This window comes from Erythrolamprus reginae, chromosome 5 (genome assembly GCF_031021105.1).
Source record: "Erythrolamprus reginae isolate rEryReg1 chromosome 5, rEryReg1.hap1, whole genome shotgun sequence".
In the NCBI taxonomy this organism is placed as follows: domain Eukaryota; kingdom Metazoa; phylum Chordata; class Lepidosauria; order Squamata; family Dipsadidae; genus Erythrolamprus; species Erythrolamprus reginae.
This window is the reverse complement of record NC_091954.1, coordinates 55,668,555-55,691,578: the sequence shown is the minus strand read 5'-3', so window position 1 is coordinate 55,691,578 and position 23,024 is coordinate 55,668,555. Positions and strand designations below refer to the sequence as shown.

The window sequence follows — 23,024 nt, the reverse complement described above, 5'->3', positions numbered from 1 at the left end:
TGGACATTGAAAGAATGGTTGTTGTGCTTTAAAATGTACTAGTAATTATAGATAATTATAATATGATCTGCCAATCATTTTAATTACATTCAAGATTCAGCACAAGTGGCAAAAAAATTAAAAAAGAACATGTGATGAATTTATAGTATCTAGAGTTAAATAAATCTGATAATAATGTTTTAACAAAAAATGTATAGACTGTTTCAAGAATGTTTGTGAGATGTAGTGGTATCAACAGAATGTATCTGTAAATATTCTCGTGATCAACACTTTTTTGAGCTCAGAAAAATAGACACAGCCAAATATAAATAGTGAAGAAAATGTGACACTTATGAGCACTGAACAAGTCAAAGAAAAATCTTATTGTAATTCCCTAGCACTCCTGACTCATAAATCTTCTTTGAGAAAAATTGTACCATACCTAGGTACTCTTCACTTTTAAATAGCTGAAGCTATTTGTCTTCTATCAGTAATTTACAAATTTGTGGACATAGATTTATATCATCTTGTACTACTTATATCAATTGTAAATCTACACTATGAATAAATGTATTATTTTTAAAAAAATCATTTGCATTCTGTGGAATGCTTCATTAGCTAGATGTATGATTTTTCATATTAAAAATTCAAGTAAGGGAGAGATCCATTGAAAGCAGCACAAATTATCTAGTTGCAGCAATAAAGACAGGTTATAAAAAGACAAATGAAAGAACTTTTTAAAATAAATATTGTTATAAAATGGTGCATTTTATAAAATTGTAATGTGGAGCTTAGTCTCTCTGATATGACACTACAATTTACTGCTATCCAATTTAAAAATATAATAATAATTAAAGATCCCAGAACTAATTCATAGAGCAACTATTTTGATTTTTTTATTTCATTTTACTTTATGAGTTATCCAAAATATTTTTGGCCATAGTGAAAAGAGGATATCAGGCAATGTTTTTGTTTTGTTTTGATGCAGCACTTTTGTGCTGCATTTTATTAGATAGCTGACCATTAAGAATAAGTTTTGCAAAAAAGGGTTTTATATAGGCTCATAGATGGGTACATAGGTAGGCATAATACAGGTTGACAGCTAGTGCATTAATGTATATTTCCTTTGTTATGAATTTACCATGTGTATTATATACAGTCAGTACCCAGTTGATGAACATGTGAAGATCGTTCTCAATCTATACAGCATATTTGATATTTCCCGTATTTTCTTGATTTTATTTTGTCTTTTATATTGGGAATGAAATGGTTTTATCAAATATAATAAATAGTAAAGCAGAAAAAGACAGGGACAACTTGGGTACTAGGCCAGAAAACAGGAAATTGTGAGTTCTAGTCCCACTTTAAGCATGAAAGCCAGTTGGTTGACTTTGCTCAATCACTGTCTCTCACTCCCACAATGTCAGACTCAGGAAACAAGCTGGTTGGTCCATTCCTATTGAAACCAATGGATCAATATTCAATTTATTTTTTTAAAAGTGAATCTTGAATTGGGAGAAAAAGCTGGGAAAAGAAATAAAAAGAGATATTACAGATACATAGACAATGTCGCTTGGTGGAGTCTAGGGGAAGAGCCTTCTCAATGAGGGCCCCGGCCCTCTGGAATCAGTTCCCCAGCTGATGAGGACAGTAGCGGAGGTTCGTACTACCCCCACCCTCCTTGCCTTCTGCAAGAGTCTTAAGATTCATCTATGCCATCAGGCTTGGGTCGATTAGACTCTAGCCCCCTGGTCGATGAATGTCATGTATGATTGTTGCCTGAGTGGATATGATTGGTTTTTTAATAAAATTGGGGATTATTAGATTATTTAGTTTTAAATTAATTGGATTTAGGCTACTATATTGTATTTTTTTCTTTTTTATATTTTGTAAACCACCTCGAGTCCTCGGAGAGAGGCAGCATATAAATCCAATTAATAAATAAATAATAAATACTGTTATTGAACATTTCAAAAAATTTCTATAGTAAGTGAAACATGAATGCATTTTCAGGCACTACAGAATATATTCACATGAAGTAAAAGTAGACACTGCCTTTATTTTTTATATAGCTACTTATATCACCTTAAATATACGTATCTAGATTTAGTGAAACTTTTAGAATTATAGTCCTACATACATTTACATGAAAACAAACTGTGTTTTTCATTGAATAGTTTCTCTTCATTTATACATGGCTAGCTTCTGTATGCATTCAACTATTTATCTTCTCTGAAAAAGCTATCAGAATATGTTATGCCAGAGATCCATCCTTGCCAGTAGTATTGACTCTGACAACAGGAATTTATAATCATATCAAGCAATTATAACTTTATGATAGGTTCTTGGATATGTAGCAGAGATTGTTGGAATTTTGGTATTCTCTCCATCTGTTTCTTCTATTCTGTCTACTTGGAGATTCAAAACTTATTTTTACAAAACGCCATTCAATTTTGAATTTTGTAAGCAATTGTAACATGAAAATACATTTAGACAATTGATGAATCATCAAATTTTATATTTTTAATAAAGACTTAACACATTTAATACTTTTCAAAGTGCCATTTAGTCACTGGAACTCCAAAAAAACTGTTATATTTTTGATAATTGCTTCATTTTGGAATCCATATTGGCATTTCAAAATGTATGGAGGTACAACATTTCAGTTATTAAAATCATGGTGTACATTATATGACATGGACAATTGCTTCATGATTTCCCAAATTTATGAACATCTAAAACATCAAGAAAGCAAACATATAGAATTGGTTTTTATTTTGCAAAACATAGGTGGGAATAGAAGAACAGAATCCATTGGTTTGGACTGAAACAAAAATATTTTATTGTATTTTTTCTTATGTGCCTTAACAAGTTTGATTTCATAGAACCAAGATATTTTGCGTGGGGAAATGAATTAATGAAATATAAATACTGATATTATAAATACTAATATTTTATCAAATCTGTATTTGGTTTATACGTATGGAAATTGAAACTGCAAAATCCAAAATGGTTTTCATACTCAGTGAAGAACTAATACTGTACTTAATATCAGCTGAAAATGTAAGGTTTTCAGTGGTACCATAGAATAGATGGATCACCAAACTTTAATATAAATAGTTATTTTACAGTAAAGAAAATCTTGAATTTTGTCTGCTGGAGATTTTCAAGAAACCTGTGAGTAGGTCACATTTAGGAAAAATGATTTTATACACAGGAACACTTATCATGAGGCAGGTGTCTATAAAATGCAGAACATGTATATTGACTACATTCTAGCTTTGCTGCTAAAATCTAATATGACATTAATTACAATGAAATTAATTTATTCTTAGGAAATACATAAATTGATCAATAGCTTGAAAATTGTAAACTGGAAATTACATTTTCTCTGCCAATGAACTAATTGATCAGTTCTATCACAGATGGCTACAGTCAGTGATGGGCTCCTAGGGGTACGGTCAGGTATGCAGAACCGGTAGAAAAATTTTGGTCAGGTATGCAGAACCAGTAGAAAAATGTTGAAACCTCGCCCCATTCTGGGCTCTGGGTATGTTTTTCCTTTCACAGTAAATGAGGTTGAATGTGTATAATTTTAGAAAAGCTCTCTCTCTCTCTCTCTCTCTCTCTCTCTCTCTCTCTCTCTCTCTCTGTACACATACAGTTTATATTGTAGATAATGTATTTTTTGTGTGCCTGTGTGTAATATGTATCTACACATTTGGCATATATACATAGAATTAAATAGTATATTTTGGATGTGCAGTAATAGTAAATACATAGGGAAATTGTATCTCTTTGAGGCAAGGAGAGGCCAGGCCCCCTAACCCTAACCCTTGTGGTAAGTGATGTCAAGTTGGCCATCTTTAAGCCAACCTGGTCTCATGATCATCAAGCAACTCTCACCTGGTCACATGACTGACAAGCTACACCCACAAAATAAGCCATGCCTCACAGTGGGGTAGTAAAAATTTTTGCAGCCCTTCACTGGCTACAGTAGATGCCTTAAAAATAAAATTCAAAACAAATCCTGCAATACAAATTATTTGGCATATTTTCGTTATAATCATTACAACATTGTTTTGTATAAAGTAATGGAAATAAAGTGTATATCACATTCAGTTTATTAAGCAGCTCTCAGGGCAAAAGAGGAAAGCCCAGTAAAAGAATGTTACTGAAAAGACTAAACTCGATAAAATTTTGATTCCGCATCCTTTTAGTTTTATACCTATGGGATGATTTTACAACATTTGTATGTTAAATCAATTTTGTTTTAAGTCAACATGAATTTAGTGAATTATAAAGTTACTTGGCACATATTCATGTACATAGAATGGACAAAAATAATTTGTGAGGACACACAATCTGCAGATGCAATATTTTATTCCAATGCATTTTCTCCTATTTGTTTTATATGATGGATTTTGATGGATTCTAGATGGTAAAGGAAGCATCCAAATTTATGGATTAGCTTTTTATATATTGGCAGTTGGAATACATATGGTTTTAGAATCTATGCTTGGGGATATTAATTACAGAGGTAATGAAGGCAGTTAGTTGGATTTGATGTCACCTTTATTGTTTAACAAACCACACTTGAACTAAAAGATTTTATTGATAATCATTTTAAGAAAATTATATTAGAATGTACAATTGATTATAGTTTCAAATTTCTCTTGAGTATCATTGATTTTTTGGGATGCATATGTATGTTGAGGTGTGTGTTTTACAGTTAATGTATAGTCAGTAACCAAAAAAAAAAAATCCTTATTGATTTGTTTACAAAAGAGATTAAGATGATCGTAGTTTCTATACAAAATACAGGTAAAACATTTTTTCTATAAAAAATAGAGGTTAAATATTTTTTCTACAATTTGTATACAGTCAAACCTCGTCTTACGAACCTAATTGGTTCCAGGGGGAGGTTCGTAAGACGAAAGGTTCGTAAGACGAAACATTGTTTCCCATAGGAAACAATGTAAAGTCAATTAATCCGTGCAACCAAAAAAAAACCCCCGCAAAAAAAACCGCCGCCCAGCTGTCACCTTGTTTTAAAAGGTGACAGCCGGGCGGCGGGGCTTCCCAGCAACCCCCCCCAACCCTGAACTTTTGCCGAACTTCCGGGTTCGGGGTTGGGGGGGGTGCTGGGAAGCCACGCGGCTGTTTTAAAAGATCACAGCCGGGCTGGGGGGCTTCCCACCCCCCCGAACCCCTAACTTTTGCCAAACTTCCGGGTTTGGGGTTCGGGGTGGTGGTGGGAAGCCCCCCAGCCCGGCTTTGACCTTTTAAAACAGCCGCGCGGCTTCCCAGCTGTCTCCGAACGCTGAACACGGAAGTTCGGCTTTGGCGTTCGGCTTCGGGAGACAGCTGGGAAGCTGCGCGGCTGTTTTATAAGGTCACAGCCGGGCTGGGGGGCTTCCCAGCACCCCCCGAACCCGGAAGTTCAGCAAAAGTTCGGGGTTCGGGGGGGAAGCCCCCCAGCCCGGCTGTGACCTGCCTAGCATTACAAAGCTTCGCTTCGCTAGTGGAGGGACAGCACGTTCGGATCCTAATGGACAACGTAGCCACAAGGGCTCATATCAACCACCAGGGGGGTACGAGGTCAGGCCGCCTCATGCTGGAGGCCCACAACCTATTAAAGTGGGCAGAAGGATACTTGACCTCTCTTAGAGCTGAGCACATCTCAGGCATCTCGAACATCGAGGTAGATTGGCTGAGACGGACAACTATAGATCCAGCAGAATGGAGTCTGAACACAGATCTGTTTCAAGACATCATCCGCAGATACGGGAAACCGAAGGTGGATTTGTTTGCCACAAATCACAACAACAAACTACCAAGGTTTTTCACCCGCTTTCCAACTCCAGGAGCAGAACAGGTAAATACACTACTCTGCCCAGAAGGGTTACTCTACGCCTTCCCATCGGTGTGTCTGATATTGAGAGTGTTAAGCAAACTGCTACAGGAATGAGGAGAGGTCCAGTAGCCCCGTACTGGCCCAGACGACCCTGGTTCGCCGACCTGAAGGACTTGTCAATCTCTCCCCCTTGGCGCATACCTTGCCACCAGATATCGTTAACACAAGGGTCGATATCGCATCCAGACCCCCATTGGTGGAAACTTGCTGTGTGGCACTTGAGGGGGACAGATTAAGGAGAGGGCAAGTGCCAGAAAGGGTCATTAACACCAAGCAGGCAGAAAGGAGGCCATCTACAACCAGAATTTACCAAGCCACGTGGGCTGCATACTGCACCTTCTGCAGAACCCAGAACTTCGACCCACAGTGCCCTGCGGTGGTCCAACTATTGTCATTTCTACAGGCAGGCTTAGATAAGAGCTTAGCACCCAACACCCTGCGCAGACAAGTGGCGGCCATAGCCACCATTCTCAAAATGGACTCCTCTCAGCCCATTTCACATCACCCATGGGTGAAGGATTTCATCAGGGGAGCAGCCAACATACGACTCCCGACAGTACATCGTTTTCCAACATGGGACTTACCTCTGGTGCTGCAGGCCCTCACGAAACCCCCTTTCGAACCTCTATGTGAGTTGCCACTGTGCATACTATCCCTCAAGATGGCCTTTCTGGTAGCCATAACGTCAGCAAAGAGAGTGTCAGAGCTATCAGCGCTGTCAATCAGACCGGACTTATGCATCTTTCACCCAGACAGAGTGGTTTTAAGATTAGACCTGACTTTCCTGCCAAAGATCAATACAGTATTTCATTGAGCACAAGAAATCACTTTACCGGACTTTTGCACCCATGGGATGCACCTATTGGAACTGAAATGGCACAAACTCGATGTCCGACATGCCCTTAAGATCTACATCAGACGTACGAGTTCATTTCGAAAGACATATTCCCTATTTGTTTCCTATTTCCCACCATCCATGGGATCTACAGTCTCGCCTAGAACCGTTAGCCGCTGGATCAGTGCTTGTATCATTACAGCGTACAAGTCAGGATCTATATTTCCTCCAAAGGGCATCACGGCCCATTCCACGAGGAGTGCGGCCACATCAGCAGCATGGGCGAAGCAAGCACCAATTGAAGACATTTGTCGCGCCGCTACCTGGGCCGCTCCCAATACTTTCATCAAGCATTACTGCTTGGATGCATACGCCTCGGCTGAGGCAGCATTCGGCCACAGAGTGCTGCAGAGGGTGTGCCAAGATCTTGCACTCCTGGTCCAGCCTGTTTCCGCCCTAGTGGAGTAAGCCTGGGTATATCCCATGTTGGACTCTCCATAGCAGTGCAGTGGAGAAGAACCGTTGAACTTACCTGAATGGTCTTCTCGATGCACTGCAAGGAGAGTCCAAACCCTCCCGGCCTTTTGGCCCAGGGGCACAGTTCCGTGCCTTAGTTAGTTGAGCTTATTAATGTTCAATAAAAGTTTTTGGTTTACTTACACTATGACTTCGTTTTTATTATAGACTGACCCACTAAGGGCACCATGGGGGCGGGACCTATTATTTATGCAAATTTTTAACTCAGTCCCTTCCAATAAGGCTGAAGTACTACCCATGTTGGACTCTTCTTGTAGTGCATCGAGAAGACTGTTCAGGTAAGTTTATTTATTTATTCATTTGATTTTTATGCCGCCCTTCTCCTTAGACTCAGGGCGGCTTTCAACATGTTAGCAATAGCACTTTTTAACAGAGCCAGCCTATTGCCCCCACAATCCGGGTCCTCATTTTACCCACCTCGGAAGGATGGAAGGCTGAGTCAACCTTGAGCCGGTGATGAGATTTGAACCGCTGACCTTCAGATCTACAGTCAGCTTCAGTGGCCTGCAGTACTGCACTCTACCTGCTGCGCCACCCCGGCTCCTCAAGTTCAACGGTTCTTGCCACCATGTCTTCATAGCTTGGGTATATCCCATGTTGGACTCTCCGCAGCAGTGCATTGGAGAAGGACCATTGAACTTACCTGAAGGAGAGTCCAAACCCACCCAGCCATTTGGCCCAGGGGCACAGTTTCTCGATTGTTAGAGTTGTTTAATAAAGAGTTATTTGTGTTTTCACTACTCCTTCATTTTTCTTTGACAGACCTATTGGGGTAGGCACTGGGTGGGACCTATTTATTATGCTAATTTTAACTCAGTCCCTACCAATAAGGCTGAAGTATTACCCATGTTGGACTCCCCTTGCAGTGCATCAAGAAGACCATTCAGGTCAGTTCAACGGTCCTTTTCAACCGTGTTTGTGAAAAACTGAGCATGCAGAACATTTAAGAGGCTTGTAGAGTGCTTCTGGCTGCTTGGGGGAAGGCAAAAACATCCCAATTTTTGCAATTTTTATCTGTTTTTCACAAAAATGGAAACATTTTTGCCTTCCCCCCAGCCCCCAGAAGCACTCTGCAGGCCTTGCAAGGCCTGTGTGCACTCCATTTTTTTTGCAGAAGGTTTGGGAGGCCTGCAGAATGCTACTGGGATCAATTCTCAATTTTTCTGAAAAGCAGCCTGTTTTCTCCCCGTTTTTGCAAAATGGCATCCTACAGATCTCCTAAATCCCTGCACAGTCCGTTTTTGTGAAAAATGGGACCCAGGGATAAGGCTTCGGGAGCCCAAAATGCCTATATTCAGTGTATAAGATGTATGCTTCAAAAAATGTGGTGTGTATGTGAGTGTGTTTATGTGTATATCTATATCCATATCTATCTATCTATCTATCTATCTATCTATCTATCTATCTATCTATCTATCTATCTATCTATCTATCTATCACTGTTGTTTCCTTGAATGCATAGATTTTGATTTAAACAATTCTTGATTAATTAATGACATTTTTTTTAATTATTCATAATAAAAATGCAATCTGATGCACACCTATTGTGCATTTTGTACTTTGGAAAAGTTGAGCTACTATACTCTATTTCTCAGTGGTCCCCCAGTTTTGCTCAGGTTTGATGAGAATATTATTTAATGTGGAGGGGGTGTTTGTCTATCGAAGTAATGGTAGCAGAGATAGTTTGGCCTAGGGGTTAATTGATATTTTTGAGTGCAGTTTCATTTCAGTAGACTCTGGAATCTATGTCCTACCATAATAACAAATCCGTACTTCAGGTTACAACCAGACACCATAGCTTATGATTCTTCTGAATATCTGCTTTGATTATTATTCAATGTATAGAGCTAATAATCCATCTGCAAGTATGTAAACATCTGGAAATGGGCAGGGCAAATACTGTAATAAGAGATTCAGATGTTCTACTATAGGAAGAGACTTTAGATGTTCTATCTTGCCAATTTTGATCCATCCACATATGACTTTGGTGACAATAGTCTATAAACTGTATTTGACTGAATATAAAATAAGCTTGTTCTAAAAGGGAGTCACTGTACTGTTGATTTAATATTTTGTACTTATATGGAACAAATTTATATAAAAAAGAAGATATTGAATTTGAAGTTTATAGATGCTTTTCATTCTCCACCATTCATGCTGACTTAGCAGAACACAGAAAGAAGCATGAGTCCTTGTATCAGCAAAAAAACATGATGCTATATTTCTTTATTTCTGTTCACTACCAAACCAAAGATTTGTATGTTTTGCTCAAGGCAGAAGATAAATTTTAAACTAGTAAGTGTCCTTTAAATTTTCAGAACTGCAGGTAGGGATAGGAGGACAAGTGATCAGCTATTATTCATGTGTCTCTGAATGTGTCACATAATTTGCTACTCATAACACTTACTACTGAGTAATGTATTCCTGTCCAATTTTAAGACATACTTGATTTTAAGACATATTTCCCAGAAATGTGACCAGACAGGTTTCAGATTCCGCATCAGCACAACGCCAGGGAAGAGGTGAAGGAGGGGTAATCATTATCTGGAAGATTCTTAGTCCTCGCAGGGTCCCTGCCCCCAAGATTGTCGGGTGTGAGTCTCCTTTTGAAATTCAGGGGTTCAGCTGGACTTGTTGTTAATTACCTGCCTCCCAGCTACATTGCAATATCCCTGCCTGCGCTGTTAGAGGCGATAGCTGGGTTTGTGGTGGAGTTCCTCAGACTTATCATCCTGTGGAACTTCAACCTGCCCACAGCGAATCCTAGGATGCAGTGCAGGAGTTCATGCTGAGGCTGGACTAAGATACCAAGGGTAGGATAGAGCTGAGGAATTTGTTCAGTTTCTTGTGGACAGTCGCTCAGATTAGAACAGACCTGGACTCTGATTGGGCAATTCAGACCGAGATAACAGGGGCAGGTCTTAGTCTTCTTGTTTGGGACAAGTTTTACCCTGTGACTCCTGATGAAGTGGACAAGGCTATGGGAGCTGTGAACTCTTCCACTTGCTTTCTGGACCCGTGTCCCTCCTAGCTGGTCTCAGCCAGTAGGAGGTGACACGTGGCTGGTTCCAGATACTGGTTAATGCCTCCTTAAGTGGGGGGCCTTTTCCACAGCTGCTAAATGGAGTGGTTGTGAGGCCCCTCCTCAAGAAGCCTTCTCTGGATCCAGGCGAGTTGAAGAACTTTCAGCCAGTCTCCAACCTATCCTTGGTGGGTAAAGTTGTGGAGAAAGTGGTGGTGCTTCAGCTCCTATGGTCATTGGATGAAACCAATTACCTAGACCCTTTTTAGTCCGGGTTTAGGACCGACTACAGCACAGAAACTGGTCACACTGATGGATGAACTGTGGCAGGCTCACGATTGGGGTCAATCCTCTATCCTGGTGCTTCTTGACCTCTCAGTGGCCTTTGATACTATTGACCATGGTATCCTTCTGCATTGACTGGGGGAGTTTGGAATGGGAGGCACTGTATTGCAGTGGTTCTCTTCCTATCTCTCTGGTCGGCTGCAGTCGGTGTTTTGATAGGAGGACATACATTGATCCCTAGGCCCCTCCTCTGTGGGGTGCCAGAGGGGTTGGTTCTCTTTCCTCTCCTATTTAACATTTATATGAAGCCACTGGGTAAGATATCAGCAATATGCTGGTGATACCCAGTTGTACATCTCCACCCTGTGCCAGTTCAGTAAAGCATTGGAAGTGATATGCCAATGCCTGGCTGTGAGGCTCTGGGTGGAAGATAACAGGCTCAAGCTTAACCCCGACAAGACCAAATGGCTCTGGGTATTGCCTTTGATGAACTCTACTATCTGTACATCCTTGAATATGGGAAGGGAAAGATTAACCCCCTCAGATAGGGTCTTCAATTTGGTGGTCCTCCTGGACCCACAGCTGAGACTTGATCAACATCTCTGGCTTTGCAAAGGTTTGCCTGGTGCGCCAATTGCAGCCCTACCTGGTTCAGGAGGCTCTGCTCACGGCCACTCATGACCTTATCAGCTCAGGCTTGATTATTGCAATGCAGTCTACATGGGGCTACCCTTGAAAAGCATTCAGAGACTTCAACAAGTCCAGAATGTAGCTGTGTGAGCTGTTGTGGATGCATTGAGGTACACCCATATCACACCAATGTTCCCTGAGCTCCACTGGCTTCCAATTGGTCTATGGACACAATTTAAGGTCTTGGTTATCACCTATAAAGCCCTACATGGCTTAGGGCCAGACTATCTTCAGGACCGTCTTCTGCAACATAGCTCCCAGTAACCAATTAGAGCTCACAGGGTTAGTCTTATTTATTTATTTATTAATCAGATTTCTATGCCACCCTTTCCTGGGTCTTCTCTAGGTCCCGTTGGCTAGGCAGTGTTGGTTGGCAGGGCCACGTGAGAGTGCCTTCTTTGCAGTGGCACCAGCTCTCTGGAACCAACTACCTCCAGAAATCTTTACTTCCCCCACCCTACTGGTTTTCCGGCAAGCCTGGATCCATGATTGATCAACACATCTCTAGATCCAGCCTCAATAAGAATTGAGGTTTAAAATTGTTTTAATATTGGTTTCTAGCTGTTGTAAGCTGCCCAGAGTCTTTCAGGAGTTGGGAGGCATACAAATTTAATTAAAAAATAAAATAAATAAATACTTTTAAGAATCACTTAATTTTTAAAAAAATACATGATCTAGAGTTTGAGCTTTTCTATTTCCTGCCTTCTTTTTGTACCAGTACACTAAAAAATTGTGCAGAACTCAAATGTTTACACAGCTTTTGTGTTATTTTTCTTTATTGTAACTTGGTTTATTATTTAATTCTATCCTTATTGTTATTGGTGGTGTTGCCTTCACTAACAAAACATACAATAGGCTTGTTATAGAATACTCTATTCTGCTCCTTTCAAATGTGAATTTGCTCATAAGCAGTGTCACAATAATATAATACATTTTGTGTAACTTCAGTTTTGAAACTACTTTTAAAAAGGTCCTTGTGCACTAGATGGCAGCCTTACAATATTTCAGTACTTAAATCTCAATGTCTTATGAGCATTGTTTTAAAATATAAATGGGAGCAACACTAGAATATGTTAGAAGAAATCAGTTTTAATAAATGACATTGGAATTTCAGCTCAAGAACTAAAACAACAGTAGGTTCTTAATGCAATACAAGCAATACATGCAGTCCAGGTGAACTGAGAGACATGGCCTAGCAATCTGATTATCTGCTACTGCTTTTTCCTTGCAAGTTTTCTTCTGGGATCCCATTTGTTTAAACTAAGTACCTCCTATAATTGTAAAGCTGTCATGCTTGACTTAGAGTAATGAGTTCCAGCAATTATGTTTGACACTAATTGACTTTGCAGATTGAGGCTATTTTTATTACTGTAAAATGTAGTAGTAATAATCACCACAAACTGTCATTGTACTCTCAATGTTTGGTAATTTAAGAAGAAAAGCTGTATAGAAAAAAACAACTCTTTCTAATACCTAAGGATAGTTAGTGAAACAAATTGCTTCCCAGATTATAATCTTATGCATACTTATGCATGAGAAACAATAGTTTTCAGCAGATAGTTTTACTGATAAAATATGGTTTAATGTTATTAGAAAGTACATCCTGTTCATAAATGCAAAATTTAGGATTGTGAAATAACTGTAATGCCACATAACTAAGTACAGTATTGTAGTACTAAGTAGTTTTTCCAGTTTTAAAAACCTTTTCATGGATATTAAAACCTTAATCATGTGTGGATGGTTTTAGATTTGTTTAGTATTTGGTCTTTTAAGTTTTCAGAAAAGAGGTATAATATAGCTTGCCTTTCTTATGATAGATGTTCCACAGCAATCTCTTTAATGGGAATAAAGCTGGAGGGTTATAGCAGTGGCAGGGATTATTATGCAAAAGAATGAAGCAGTCTCAAAGTTACCGCTTCTTTCAGGATGTCAAAATACAGTAGTTGTATATTCCAAGAGAAAAATAGTGCATAAAATAGACATTATAGAAACAAAGATGTAAAGAATATCTCTGTATGTCCTGTCACTTGATAAATATCTGGGAGGAACCTAACTTAGCAAAATCCATTTGCTATCTTACCTTATTTGAAAATGAATTTATCCTAGTCATTTTATTTATTTTTTTAAACTATCATTTCTCACATGCTGAAAATCTAAATTAGACTTTTCATACAGCTTTTCCCCCACTTCTTTGCATCATCACTATATTTTGAATATGTGCAGTAAATATCTACCCTTGACATAATCCATTTTTGGAATAATATTCTGAAAAGTGTCCTGTTTGGAATCAAATTACATTAAAGAGCTTTTATAAGAGTTTCTACAAATAAAAATTATAGCTTTTTCTCCCCACCTAGTTATTTGGATTGTAGTTACTTGGAAGGACTATTATACTGAATATATCATTTCAGATTCTGATAGTTAAATATTGGCTGTCTTTAAATTTAAAAACTGTTATGAATGTGCATCATGGTGCAGAAAAGTTTTTTTTAAATTATCTGAAATGGCATCAGATGCAGGGCCAAAGTTAAATTACCAGCTATATTGTCTTCAAATTTTATTTGTTACTGTTAATTGCTATAACAGTTAATGGCTACATGTTTAATAAATTAATTCTTAATCAATGGAAGTAACTGGGAACAATCCACATATTTGAATTATGGCTCCCATAGTTATTTCCCTTGAGCACCCTTGATGTTACACTAATATAAGAATTATTTGATCTTATGCCCATGATAAAACAGTTGTGAAATGAAAACAATGGAAATGAAAAAAAAACCCTTCAAAATTATATAATGATTATTTTTTTAAAAAAAATACTGAATTGGAAACTAAATACCAGAACTAATTATTGCATGGATTCTGTAATAATAGAAGATTTTATGAGAGTGAGCCTTATAACTGAAAACAATTGATTTTTTGGGGAAGGTAAATTGCTGGAAGAATAAGAAATAGTTCTCTGAAAAAGTAATTTTGTTATACTTATATTTGGACAATAACAATAAATATAGCTTTAAGTAAAAACATCCAAACACAAAATTGATTAAAAAACACACATAAATATTGTTGTTACCCTGCGAGTGAGAAATTACTGCAAGATTGTTAATATCTTAATTAATATTAGCCATAATTAGTATTGCACGGTTTGTGTGTTATTTTGTTTCACTTAATGCTTATTTGTTCACTCTGGGTTGCTTTATGCAAAGAATACATCTTATTGAACAATGAGCAAAAACTGTGTAAACCTTTTATGTGATTTCATTCCTTTACAGTGTTTCTTTTGCATCCTTTAAACCAGTGATGGTGAACTTTTTTTAGTTCATGTGCCAAAAGGTGTGTTGTGTGTGTGGGGGTGCTAGCATTCTGCACGTGCACACACCCCTTCCCTCCATCCGTACATGCGCACCCACCCATCCCCATGCTGCCCCCGTGCATGCACACAGGTCTTTCTGAAGCCTGGTAGGTAAAAAAAAAATGCCCAACAGACAAACTGGAAGTTTGGAAAAATGCACTTCTGGTTTGCTGTTGTATGGTTTTTTGCACTTCGGAGAGTTCAGGGGAGCACCTCCAAAATGCAAAAAAGAGCATGCATTTGGAACTTCTCGGCATGTTGGGGCGGGGGGACAGACAGAAGGAGCTATCTCCATTCTCCCCCACCTCAGCAGTCTGAAAAGCCTCAACATGCATCAAGGATTCCTGGCATCCTGGCTGGTGAGGAGGTGAAAGCAGCAGCGATCAGGTCAAGGTCTCCCTGTGCTCTTCAAGCAGCTCCGAGCTCACATGCATTTTGCTCCTGCTCCTTTTGCTTTCTGGAGACAGACTCATTGAGATGATAGAGCCCCCCCTTGCCCTCCCTTCCCTCCCTCCTTTTCTGTCAAAACAACAAGGATTCCAGGGAGCCAGCAGGCAAACAGGAAGGACGATATTCTTAGCCCGGGCTAAGCATGACTTCCCAAGCTCCCCGGAGAAGAAGTTATGCGTTGTAAACCCCCCCCCACACACACAAAATCCCATGGCTTTCTCTCCTGCCCCAATGGTGACCAAACAGAATCACTCACTGCAAGTATCACCTCATTAATTTCTCACCATAGTTTTCCCTCACATCATCCTCTTTCCCATCCCAGCGGAACCCATGCCACAACAGGAGCGCACCACACCACCTCTGAGGAGCACCTCTTGAGCCGCATGGCAGGCGAACGTCTCGTTGCAAAGCATGACCCTTCCGCAGGATCAAGCTCCTGGGAAGGCATGGTGGTGGGAATCCGCCTTGAGCAAACCCAATACCTGGAGCTGGTGCGCCAGCAGAAAAAAGCAGGGCATACAGCACAAATCTTGAGCACAGCTGCCTGGCTCATCCCCGCATGTCCGCCACCTGGGAATGAACGCAGCTGCACCAAGGCTGTCAGAGACTTGAACTGAGACCTGAAGCATGCTGAAACGAATGGAAAAAAACCTGCCGAGGTTGGGGGAGATGGCTTTAAGGGGGGGGACAAAGATAAGCAGGCCCTTTGTGTGCACATGTAGTGGCAGCAGAGCTGAAGGGGTGGTGAAAGGTGAGGGAGGGAGGGCAGAGCTCTTGTGTCCAGAAAGCCCGTTCTAAAAGAAAACATCTCACATTTTCTTTTATAATGGGCTTCTGTGGACACAACACCAAGGAATGCAACAGAGTTACAAGTGTTAGGTAGGACACCCATCTCACAACCCACAGAGGCTCCACCAGCCCCTGTTCTTCTCCACCCCACCTCACCTGTCACCCCCAAACTGCATGCCACTGTGTGATGCACATCCTACCTGACACTTGTAGCTCTGCTGCATTCCTCAGTGTTATGTCCAAGGCAGCCCATTCTAAAAGAAAACGATTCACGAGTTTGAGAAGCTTGAACTTGTGAGACATTTTCTTTTATAATGGGCTTCTCTGGACACAATGCCAAGGAATGTGACAGAGCTACAAGTGTTAGGTAGGACGCCCATCTCGAGGCCCGCAGAGCCCCTGCTCATCTTCCACGCAGACCCTGCTCCGCTCTGACCTGTCACCCTGGAAAGCTTCTCGTGCTGCTGAGGAGGGGAGGGAGGGAATAGAGATAGCTCCTGCCACTTGTTGGGTGATTTTTTTTTGCCTCTGGGACGCTTTTACTCAAATAGTTTCTCCTTTCTTCTTTTCTCTGCAGTCCCACACATGCCCATTGAATCTCCCCTAGAGCAATTGAGGGCCTCTGGACACATGGGATGTGCATGGGATTTACAGAGGAGATGTTATTTTAACCACCACTTATGTAAATTCCACTTGTTGAAGGACCAATTACATGAAACTAGACAGTTGGAAAAACCTTTGTAGGCTATTAACTTCATTATAAAACCCAGTCTTCATTGTTTGTCTAATAAATAAGGGATTTTAAATGACAGGGTAAGTAGCTTACAAATATTACTAATAAATATCAGCAACAATGCAAGTGTAGTTAACTGGATTTGACTCCACAAGCTATGTACCATACATTTATTTTATTTTTAAAGGTTTTATTTTTGAAAACTGTCCAAAGTTGGAATAGTCAAAGAGTAATAATACTGCTCTAGAAGGTTAGATTTGCTTTCAATTTGTTTCTGAGCATTAAGAGGCTGCAGCAAAACGTTTTAACAGCTTAGTATTAAGGTATATTTTACAAATATTTTGACTAAAGCAATGTGTTTATTCCCTACAGTATACAGTCACAAAGCTCCCATTAACCTTCCACAGAATCTTGTGTACTCATCAGAAAAAGAATTGTTCCTTAAAAATTCAGCAAAGATATTGAAATTAAACAATTGCTTAGACAATTACATCTTTATTTAAATAGGTTTTGATATCTAATGTGCTAAAATGACTACATTATCTGTGCAGTATTTAAAAGCAGCAATTATTCAGTTATTTGATACCTATAATAGATAATAATATTTTTATATAAACAAAAGAGATTGAGACTGGTCTTGTTATATAATTTTTAAAGACTGCAAATTGTTTCCAAATAGCATAAAGTAGTACCAGTATATAGCAATAGCATTTTGACATAGATACCACTTCATAGTGCTCTACAGCAGAGGCTCCAACCTTTTGGACTTCAGGGACCACAAACTCATAATTTTAAATCCCGTGGACCACTCGTGAGAGGTTCAGCTGCCTTTTGAGCCTACCTGTATACTTCTGGGAAAAAAAGTGCCTGGTCCAGGCACACAACCTGTTGTGTTTGGGCCTGGGCCAGCCGTTGCTCCCACAGATGGGAGAGACGCGGCACAAAGTGAATGCGAAAGCCTGGCTGACAGCCAGGAAGATGTGTCAGACAACCAGGAAGATGTGGCAGACAGCCAGGAGGACAAGGCCACTGGGACGCAGGATTCAGCAGACAGCCCAGGGGATTTGGCATGCAGTCCCTCAGACAGTCTTTCGTCCCTGGGTTCTTCTGCAGATCAATATATTGATCTGCATAGTCGAAGAGCTATGCAAAGAAGGGATCGCTTTAAGGAGTATTACAAGTCATTATAGGAGCACCTGGGCTGGGTGTGGTTCTTATACTGAGGGCTGGGTGTGGTTCGTTTAATGAGAGCTAAAGGGATAAAAGGGAACAAAGGCCAAGGCAAACTCTGGCTGTTTATCTGTGTTATTTTGTGGTTCCTGCTCTGAAGTTTCTGTTCCATGCCATTGGAGTTTTCAACCCAGCTTTTTCAGACAACTGGGAGGTGAAAACTCTGGGACTTGCTGTTTGCTCCAAAGACTCAAAAGGACTCCTGAAACGTCTTTGCTCATTCCAGGTTGTCTTTGTTTGTTTCTGTGTTTTTGTCCTGTGTTTTTGTTTCTGTGTTTTTGTCCTGTGTCTTTGTTTGTCCTGTGTTTTTGTATGTGGCTGAAGTAAGCCTTGCATTGTTTTCGGACACTACGAACTGTTTTGAGTAACCCTTTTTTGTTTATTTAATACAAGTTTGCTGATTAGCAGAGCACGTGTGTGTTTGATTTCTTTTCCCTGGACTGTTACGCATTGCCTGAGCCAGTCAGGCAGAACACAATCTCTTTTGTGTTCCTTCTCTCAAGAAGCTTGGTTAATCTGAATGAAGGAAAACGAAGACAGGGAGGCTGACAGTGGCTTGCTGATGTTGGTGGGAATGTCAGTCCCATATTCCTAAGCTGTGATAGTAACAGGGCTGGCCCTTTGGTCATCCTGGAGGAATGCTTCCACCCGGATTTTCATGCCGATCTAGCGTCTGCAATGGACAGCAAAGCTAAGGTTTATAGTGGCTGCTTCTCTCAGCTAACAGGCTGCTAAGCTAATTTCCTGAAAGACCCCAGCCTCTGGGAGTCAACGTGCTGAAGCTTCAGTGGCATGGGGAACTTCAGGTGGGCCCCTCAAAAAAAATGCAAAGATTTTTCTGGGGACCCCCAAAATTTTCTCACGGACCACCAGTAGTCTGTGGACCACCGGTTGGTGACCTATGCTCTACAGCACTATTTAAATACTTTACAGAGTACAGCATATTGCCCCCAGCAATCTGGTCCTCATTTTACTGGCCTTGGAAGGTTGAGTAAGTGAGCCGGTTAGGATCAAATTCCTGTGAGTGAACTGAATTAGCCCGCATTACTGAATTCAACCACTTCTCCACCATGGCACCTAAATAGTATGTACAGTACGTACAGTTGATCAACTTGTTCATCTTGTCAATTTTTTTCTAATTTCATCCATGACTGAAACATGTTAATTATATATTTGCATATAATTTATTGCTATGCCACAAATGTATAGGGATTGGTATTATTATCATCTGTAATTTATTTTATAAAACCATGCATAGTTTTATTTAGCTTCAATATTTAATAGCCTGAAATAAATATCTTGGAGATAGTGCTAGGAACATTTTTTTAATAGTTTAAACAAATGGCTTAAGTTTGTCCACATGTCAGATATGCTTGCCTAGCTTATATTACAGAAGTGAAAGCTGACTGGTATGTAAAATTGTCTTATCTTAAAATCCTGTAGGCTGTACAGGAGAAAAGGAGAAAAGAAATTTTGGAAATAAATATTTATTCCAAGAGTGACTTTGTATATTGTATATTATATAAAAGTAATCCCAGGAATTTACAATGGTAGGATATTACTAAAAATATGTAACAAAGAAGTAGCACATAGATTTTGTGCATTAATGGATCACTCTATTACTATTATTTTAATTATAGTAGGTTTTAAAAGATGTAGCATGGCTAATAGTTTTTTTTTGTCAATATGGTTCTAAACTGAACTGCTACAGTGGCGTTATGTTGCCAATTAAATGGCTTTGCATTATATATTGATGCTAAATTTGAGTATATAGAACAGTGTGAATCTGTACCCATACTCAACTTCAAATGTTCCTGTTTTATACATCATAAATCAGCTACAGTATACAGGTAATACTCATTTAGCAGACATTTGAAGTTACAGTAGTGTAGAAAAAACAGTTGTGATCAATCTTTTGTTTCATATTTGAAATGATCAATTACAATTATTCACAGATTATAAAGTAATGAAAACGTGACAGTCAACATTTGTTGAACAAGATGGGTAGTTCAAAAATGTGAAATATAAAATAATCATGTAAACATTGCATTTTAACATTGTGTATTATTTTTCTTAATTTTTGTGGATTAAGCACTAGAAAGCAGAAATGTACTAAAGAATGACAAGATTTAGGAATCAAGCTTACAATTTATGTAGCTGTGATATATACATTCTAAACTATATTGAAGTTTTCATGAATCTGAAACTTCTGAATTCAATATGGTCCCATCTGTTCATTTTAATATTTTGTTCACAGATAGTTTACTGATTGACTACCAGTTTACCTTCAGTCTGTTGCAAGAAGATGATCGCCATCACACTGCCATAAACTTTATTGCAAATCCTGAACAGGTAAGTTGATAGAACCTGTGTTACAATTTTCTATTATAGTTTTATTTTATATGCATCTCTTTTTCTAAACAAATCTCTTTGAAAAACAGAAAAGAACTGTGATAGATAACTTGATGACTACCAGGAATTGACGATGTAATGTTAGCTTTGCACACCTTAATACTGAAGATGACAAAAATCACTGTGATTCTCTAGTACTTTTGTTCTTACAATTCTCACATAGTAATCTAGTTTATTATCCCTCATTCTATTTCTTCATTATTCAGTGTCACTAATTGGTCTATATAGCATATGGTTAGGATTAAATAATGAAGTTGCTTCTGTGAAGTACAATGATCCTTCTCTGGAAGCAATCATAAAAACACATAAGGATAAATTATGTAGATATGAAAAAATAACTTGGTGGCTGAGTCTTTATTTCTTATGCTTTTGTAGAATGAAGGAGTATTCTACTCTATTATTTTTTTGATTAAACTCATTTACTTTACAAAATAAGACTTTATCAGTGCTAGGAATAAGAGTTTTAATTTTAGATTCTTGGTATTGTAGTGAGTGATGGCTAACCTTTTTTTTTTGTTCACATGCCAAAAGGAGGGCAGTGGGGGAGGGGGTCACACGCATGTGTGCCCACAGCCATAATTCTATGTGGTCTCCCTATGCATGCATGTGTGATTCCCCTACTCTCGGCATATGATGGCATGCCTGTTTTTTGCTTTCCCCAGGCTTTAGAGCCTTTCTAGGAGCCTGGGGAAGACAAAAACGTCTTCCCCACTTTGCTGGAGGTCCTCTGGAGGCTGGTTTGCCGACTTCCTGTTGCACCAGACATTCCGGGGTTTATTGCTTCAGAGCCTTGGGAGGGTTGAAACAACATTCCCCACCCTCCCAGAGGCCCTCTGGAGGCCAAAAATGGCCTGTTTCAAGTTGGGAAATGTGCCATTTCTGGCCTCTGGAGGAGACCATTTTTGCCTTAGGCTTCTAGAAAGAATCTGGAGCTTTGAAAGAACAAAAAGTGGACTTTCCTCACTCCCCTCTGGAAGCTGGAGCCTGTTTCCTGACTCCCAGTGGGCCCAGAAGGCCTGTAAATCAGCTGGCCGGTGCACGCAGGTGCACTGGACCTGAAGTCATGTGCCCACCAATGTGGTATGGCTCCCCATGCGTGCCATAGGTTCACCACCACGGTTCTACTCTATCCCATTATTTCCCTGTGTCAGAGGCCAGATCTTGCCATAACTATTGAACCTAATCAGGTCCTGTACAAGTGAGAGAATGAACTGTTACATTTGCATTGTTGGAATTAGTTTCATGTGTACCCATGTGTTTTGATTTATATCCATTAGCAATTGCCTCTTTTTCCCCTTTAATCAAATATGTTCTGGACAGATCACAATAAAAAAGACCATAAAAACAGCACATCAATGCAAGTTAAAACATTAAACCAATATAAACCAATATAAAACCAATATTAACAGCCCATTTTGTGTAGGGAGTAAGTCATTAGACTAGAAATTAGGGGCTTGTGAGTTGTAATCCTCCTTGGGCACAAAGCCAACTAGGTGACACTGGGCCAGTTATTCACTTTTAGCCTTAGAAAGTAGGCAATGGCAAACCACTTCCCAAAAACCTTGCCAAGAAAATAGCAGCTACTGGTAAGGGAGTCTCCAGAACTCAAAAATCCACTGGAAGGTATGATAGCAACAATAATCATATAACTAAATTTCTGGGTAACTTTTGAAAGGATAAAATAATCAAAAGAACTAACTGCTGATAGTCAAATACAATATTTGAAAATGATTAGACGGTGTTGCATTATGCCACCATAGGTATTCTGAAACTATTTTCCTTTTCTCTTGTTAAAAGAATTTTTTTTTACCAATCTAAAATAATATTGTTTTCATCTCTTTGTACAGTGTTGATGCTTTCAGTCTTTAATGGTTGTATGTTCATGTAATACTTTAATAATACCTCCTGTTGAGGAAGCAAAAAAATAACATCTGTTGTAATTTTTGGACACCATTTCTTAAAGTTTAAGGATTTGAAGATGCAGTATTAAACACATTTTTAAAAATGCAAACCATAAGCTATACTTCTTCAAAGGTATACACAAAGCATATTTTAAGCCAATTGCCATATAGGGCATCTTGCAAAATAATAAAATGATTGCATAATGCTAAAAGATGATAAAAATATTACATTTAATCCAATTTTCTAAAAAAACAATTTATCTCCCTTTTTTCTACTACTGTTTTAGATTTGGAAAATTTTGGTTCTCTACTAGCATCTGTATCTCTTTATCTGTAGAGATATTTTTTGTTGATGCTGTAGGAAAGGGAAGGGTGCCTTCTATGGGTGAAGTTTCTTTCCTGAATCAAGTCCATGGTGTTTAGGATTAATATCTATGTTTGACTACCTATGAACAAAGGTTAAACTGTTTGTAATGTAATGTTTATCTTTTGTTTTTAAATGTTTAGTCAAACAAAAATTTGGACATATCAATTAATGCATCAAATAACTTTAACCTGAATATCACATGGTCTATTGGCTCTACAGGTAAGAAAGACATTAGGAGTTTTCCTTTTTAATCTTATGTCACGTAATAATGTGCTCACTATATTTACATGATAGCTTTTTGTTTCTTATTAGTAAGTGTTATCATAAAATACATTATTTTCCCATTCTCATTATGACATTATTAATGACATTACTTAAAACAGATAATTTGTAAAGTAAATTAAGGTTCATTAGCATGTTAACTTTCTTATTCAATTAAAATTTCCTGAGTAACAAAACCTTGTATGCTCTTTAAAATTTTATAGTGGCAGTATTATGAACAGAGTGATTTTAATTAAGATAAAT

General features: G+C 38.9%; 1 protein-coding gene across 2 annotated transcripts in view; it reads left to right on the top strand.

Annotated features, from left to right (window-relative positions):
- The window catches only part of ATRNL1 (attractin like 1), a 578,768-nt gene that overhangs the window by 196,376 nt on the left and 359,368 nt on the right, over nucleotides 1-23,024 (top strand). For both annotated transcript variants that reach the window (XM_070752642.1, XM_070752643.1), the window contains exons 22-23: nucleotides 20,077-20,171; nucleotides 22,640-22,718. In XM_070752642.1, coding sequence (XP_070608743.1) covers nucleotides 20,077-20,171; nucleotides 22,640-22,718 — 174 coding nt within the window. The remainder of the gene's footprint in view (nucleotides 1-20,076; nucleotides 20,172-22,639; nucleotides 22,719-23,024) is intronic.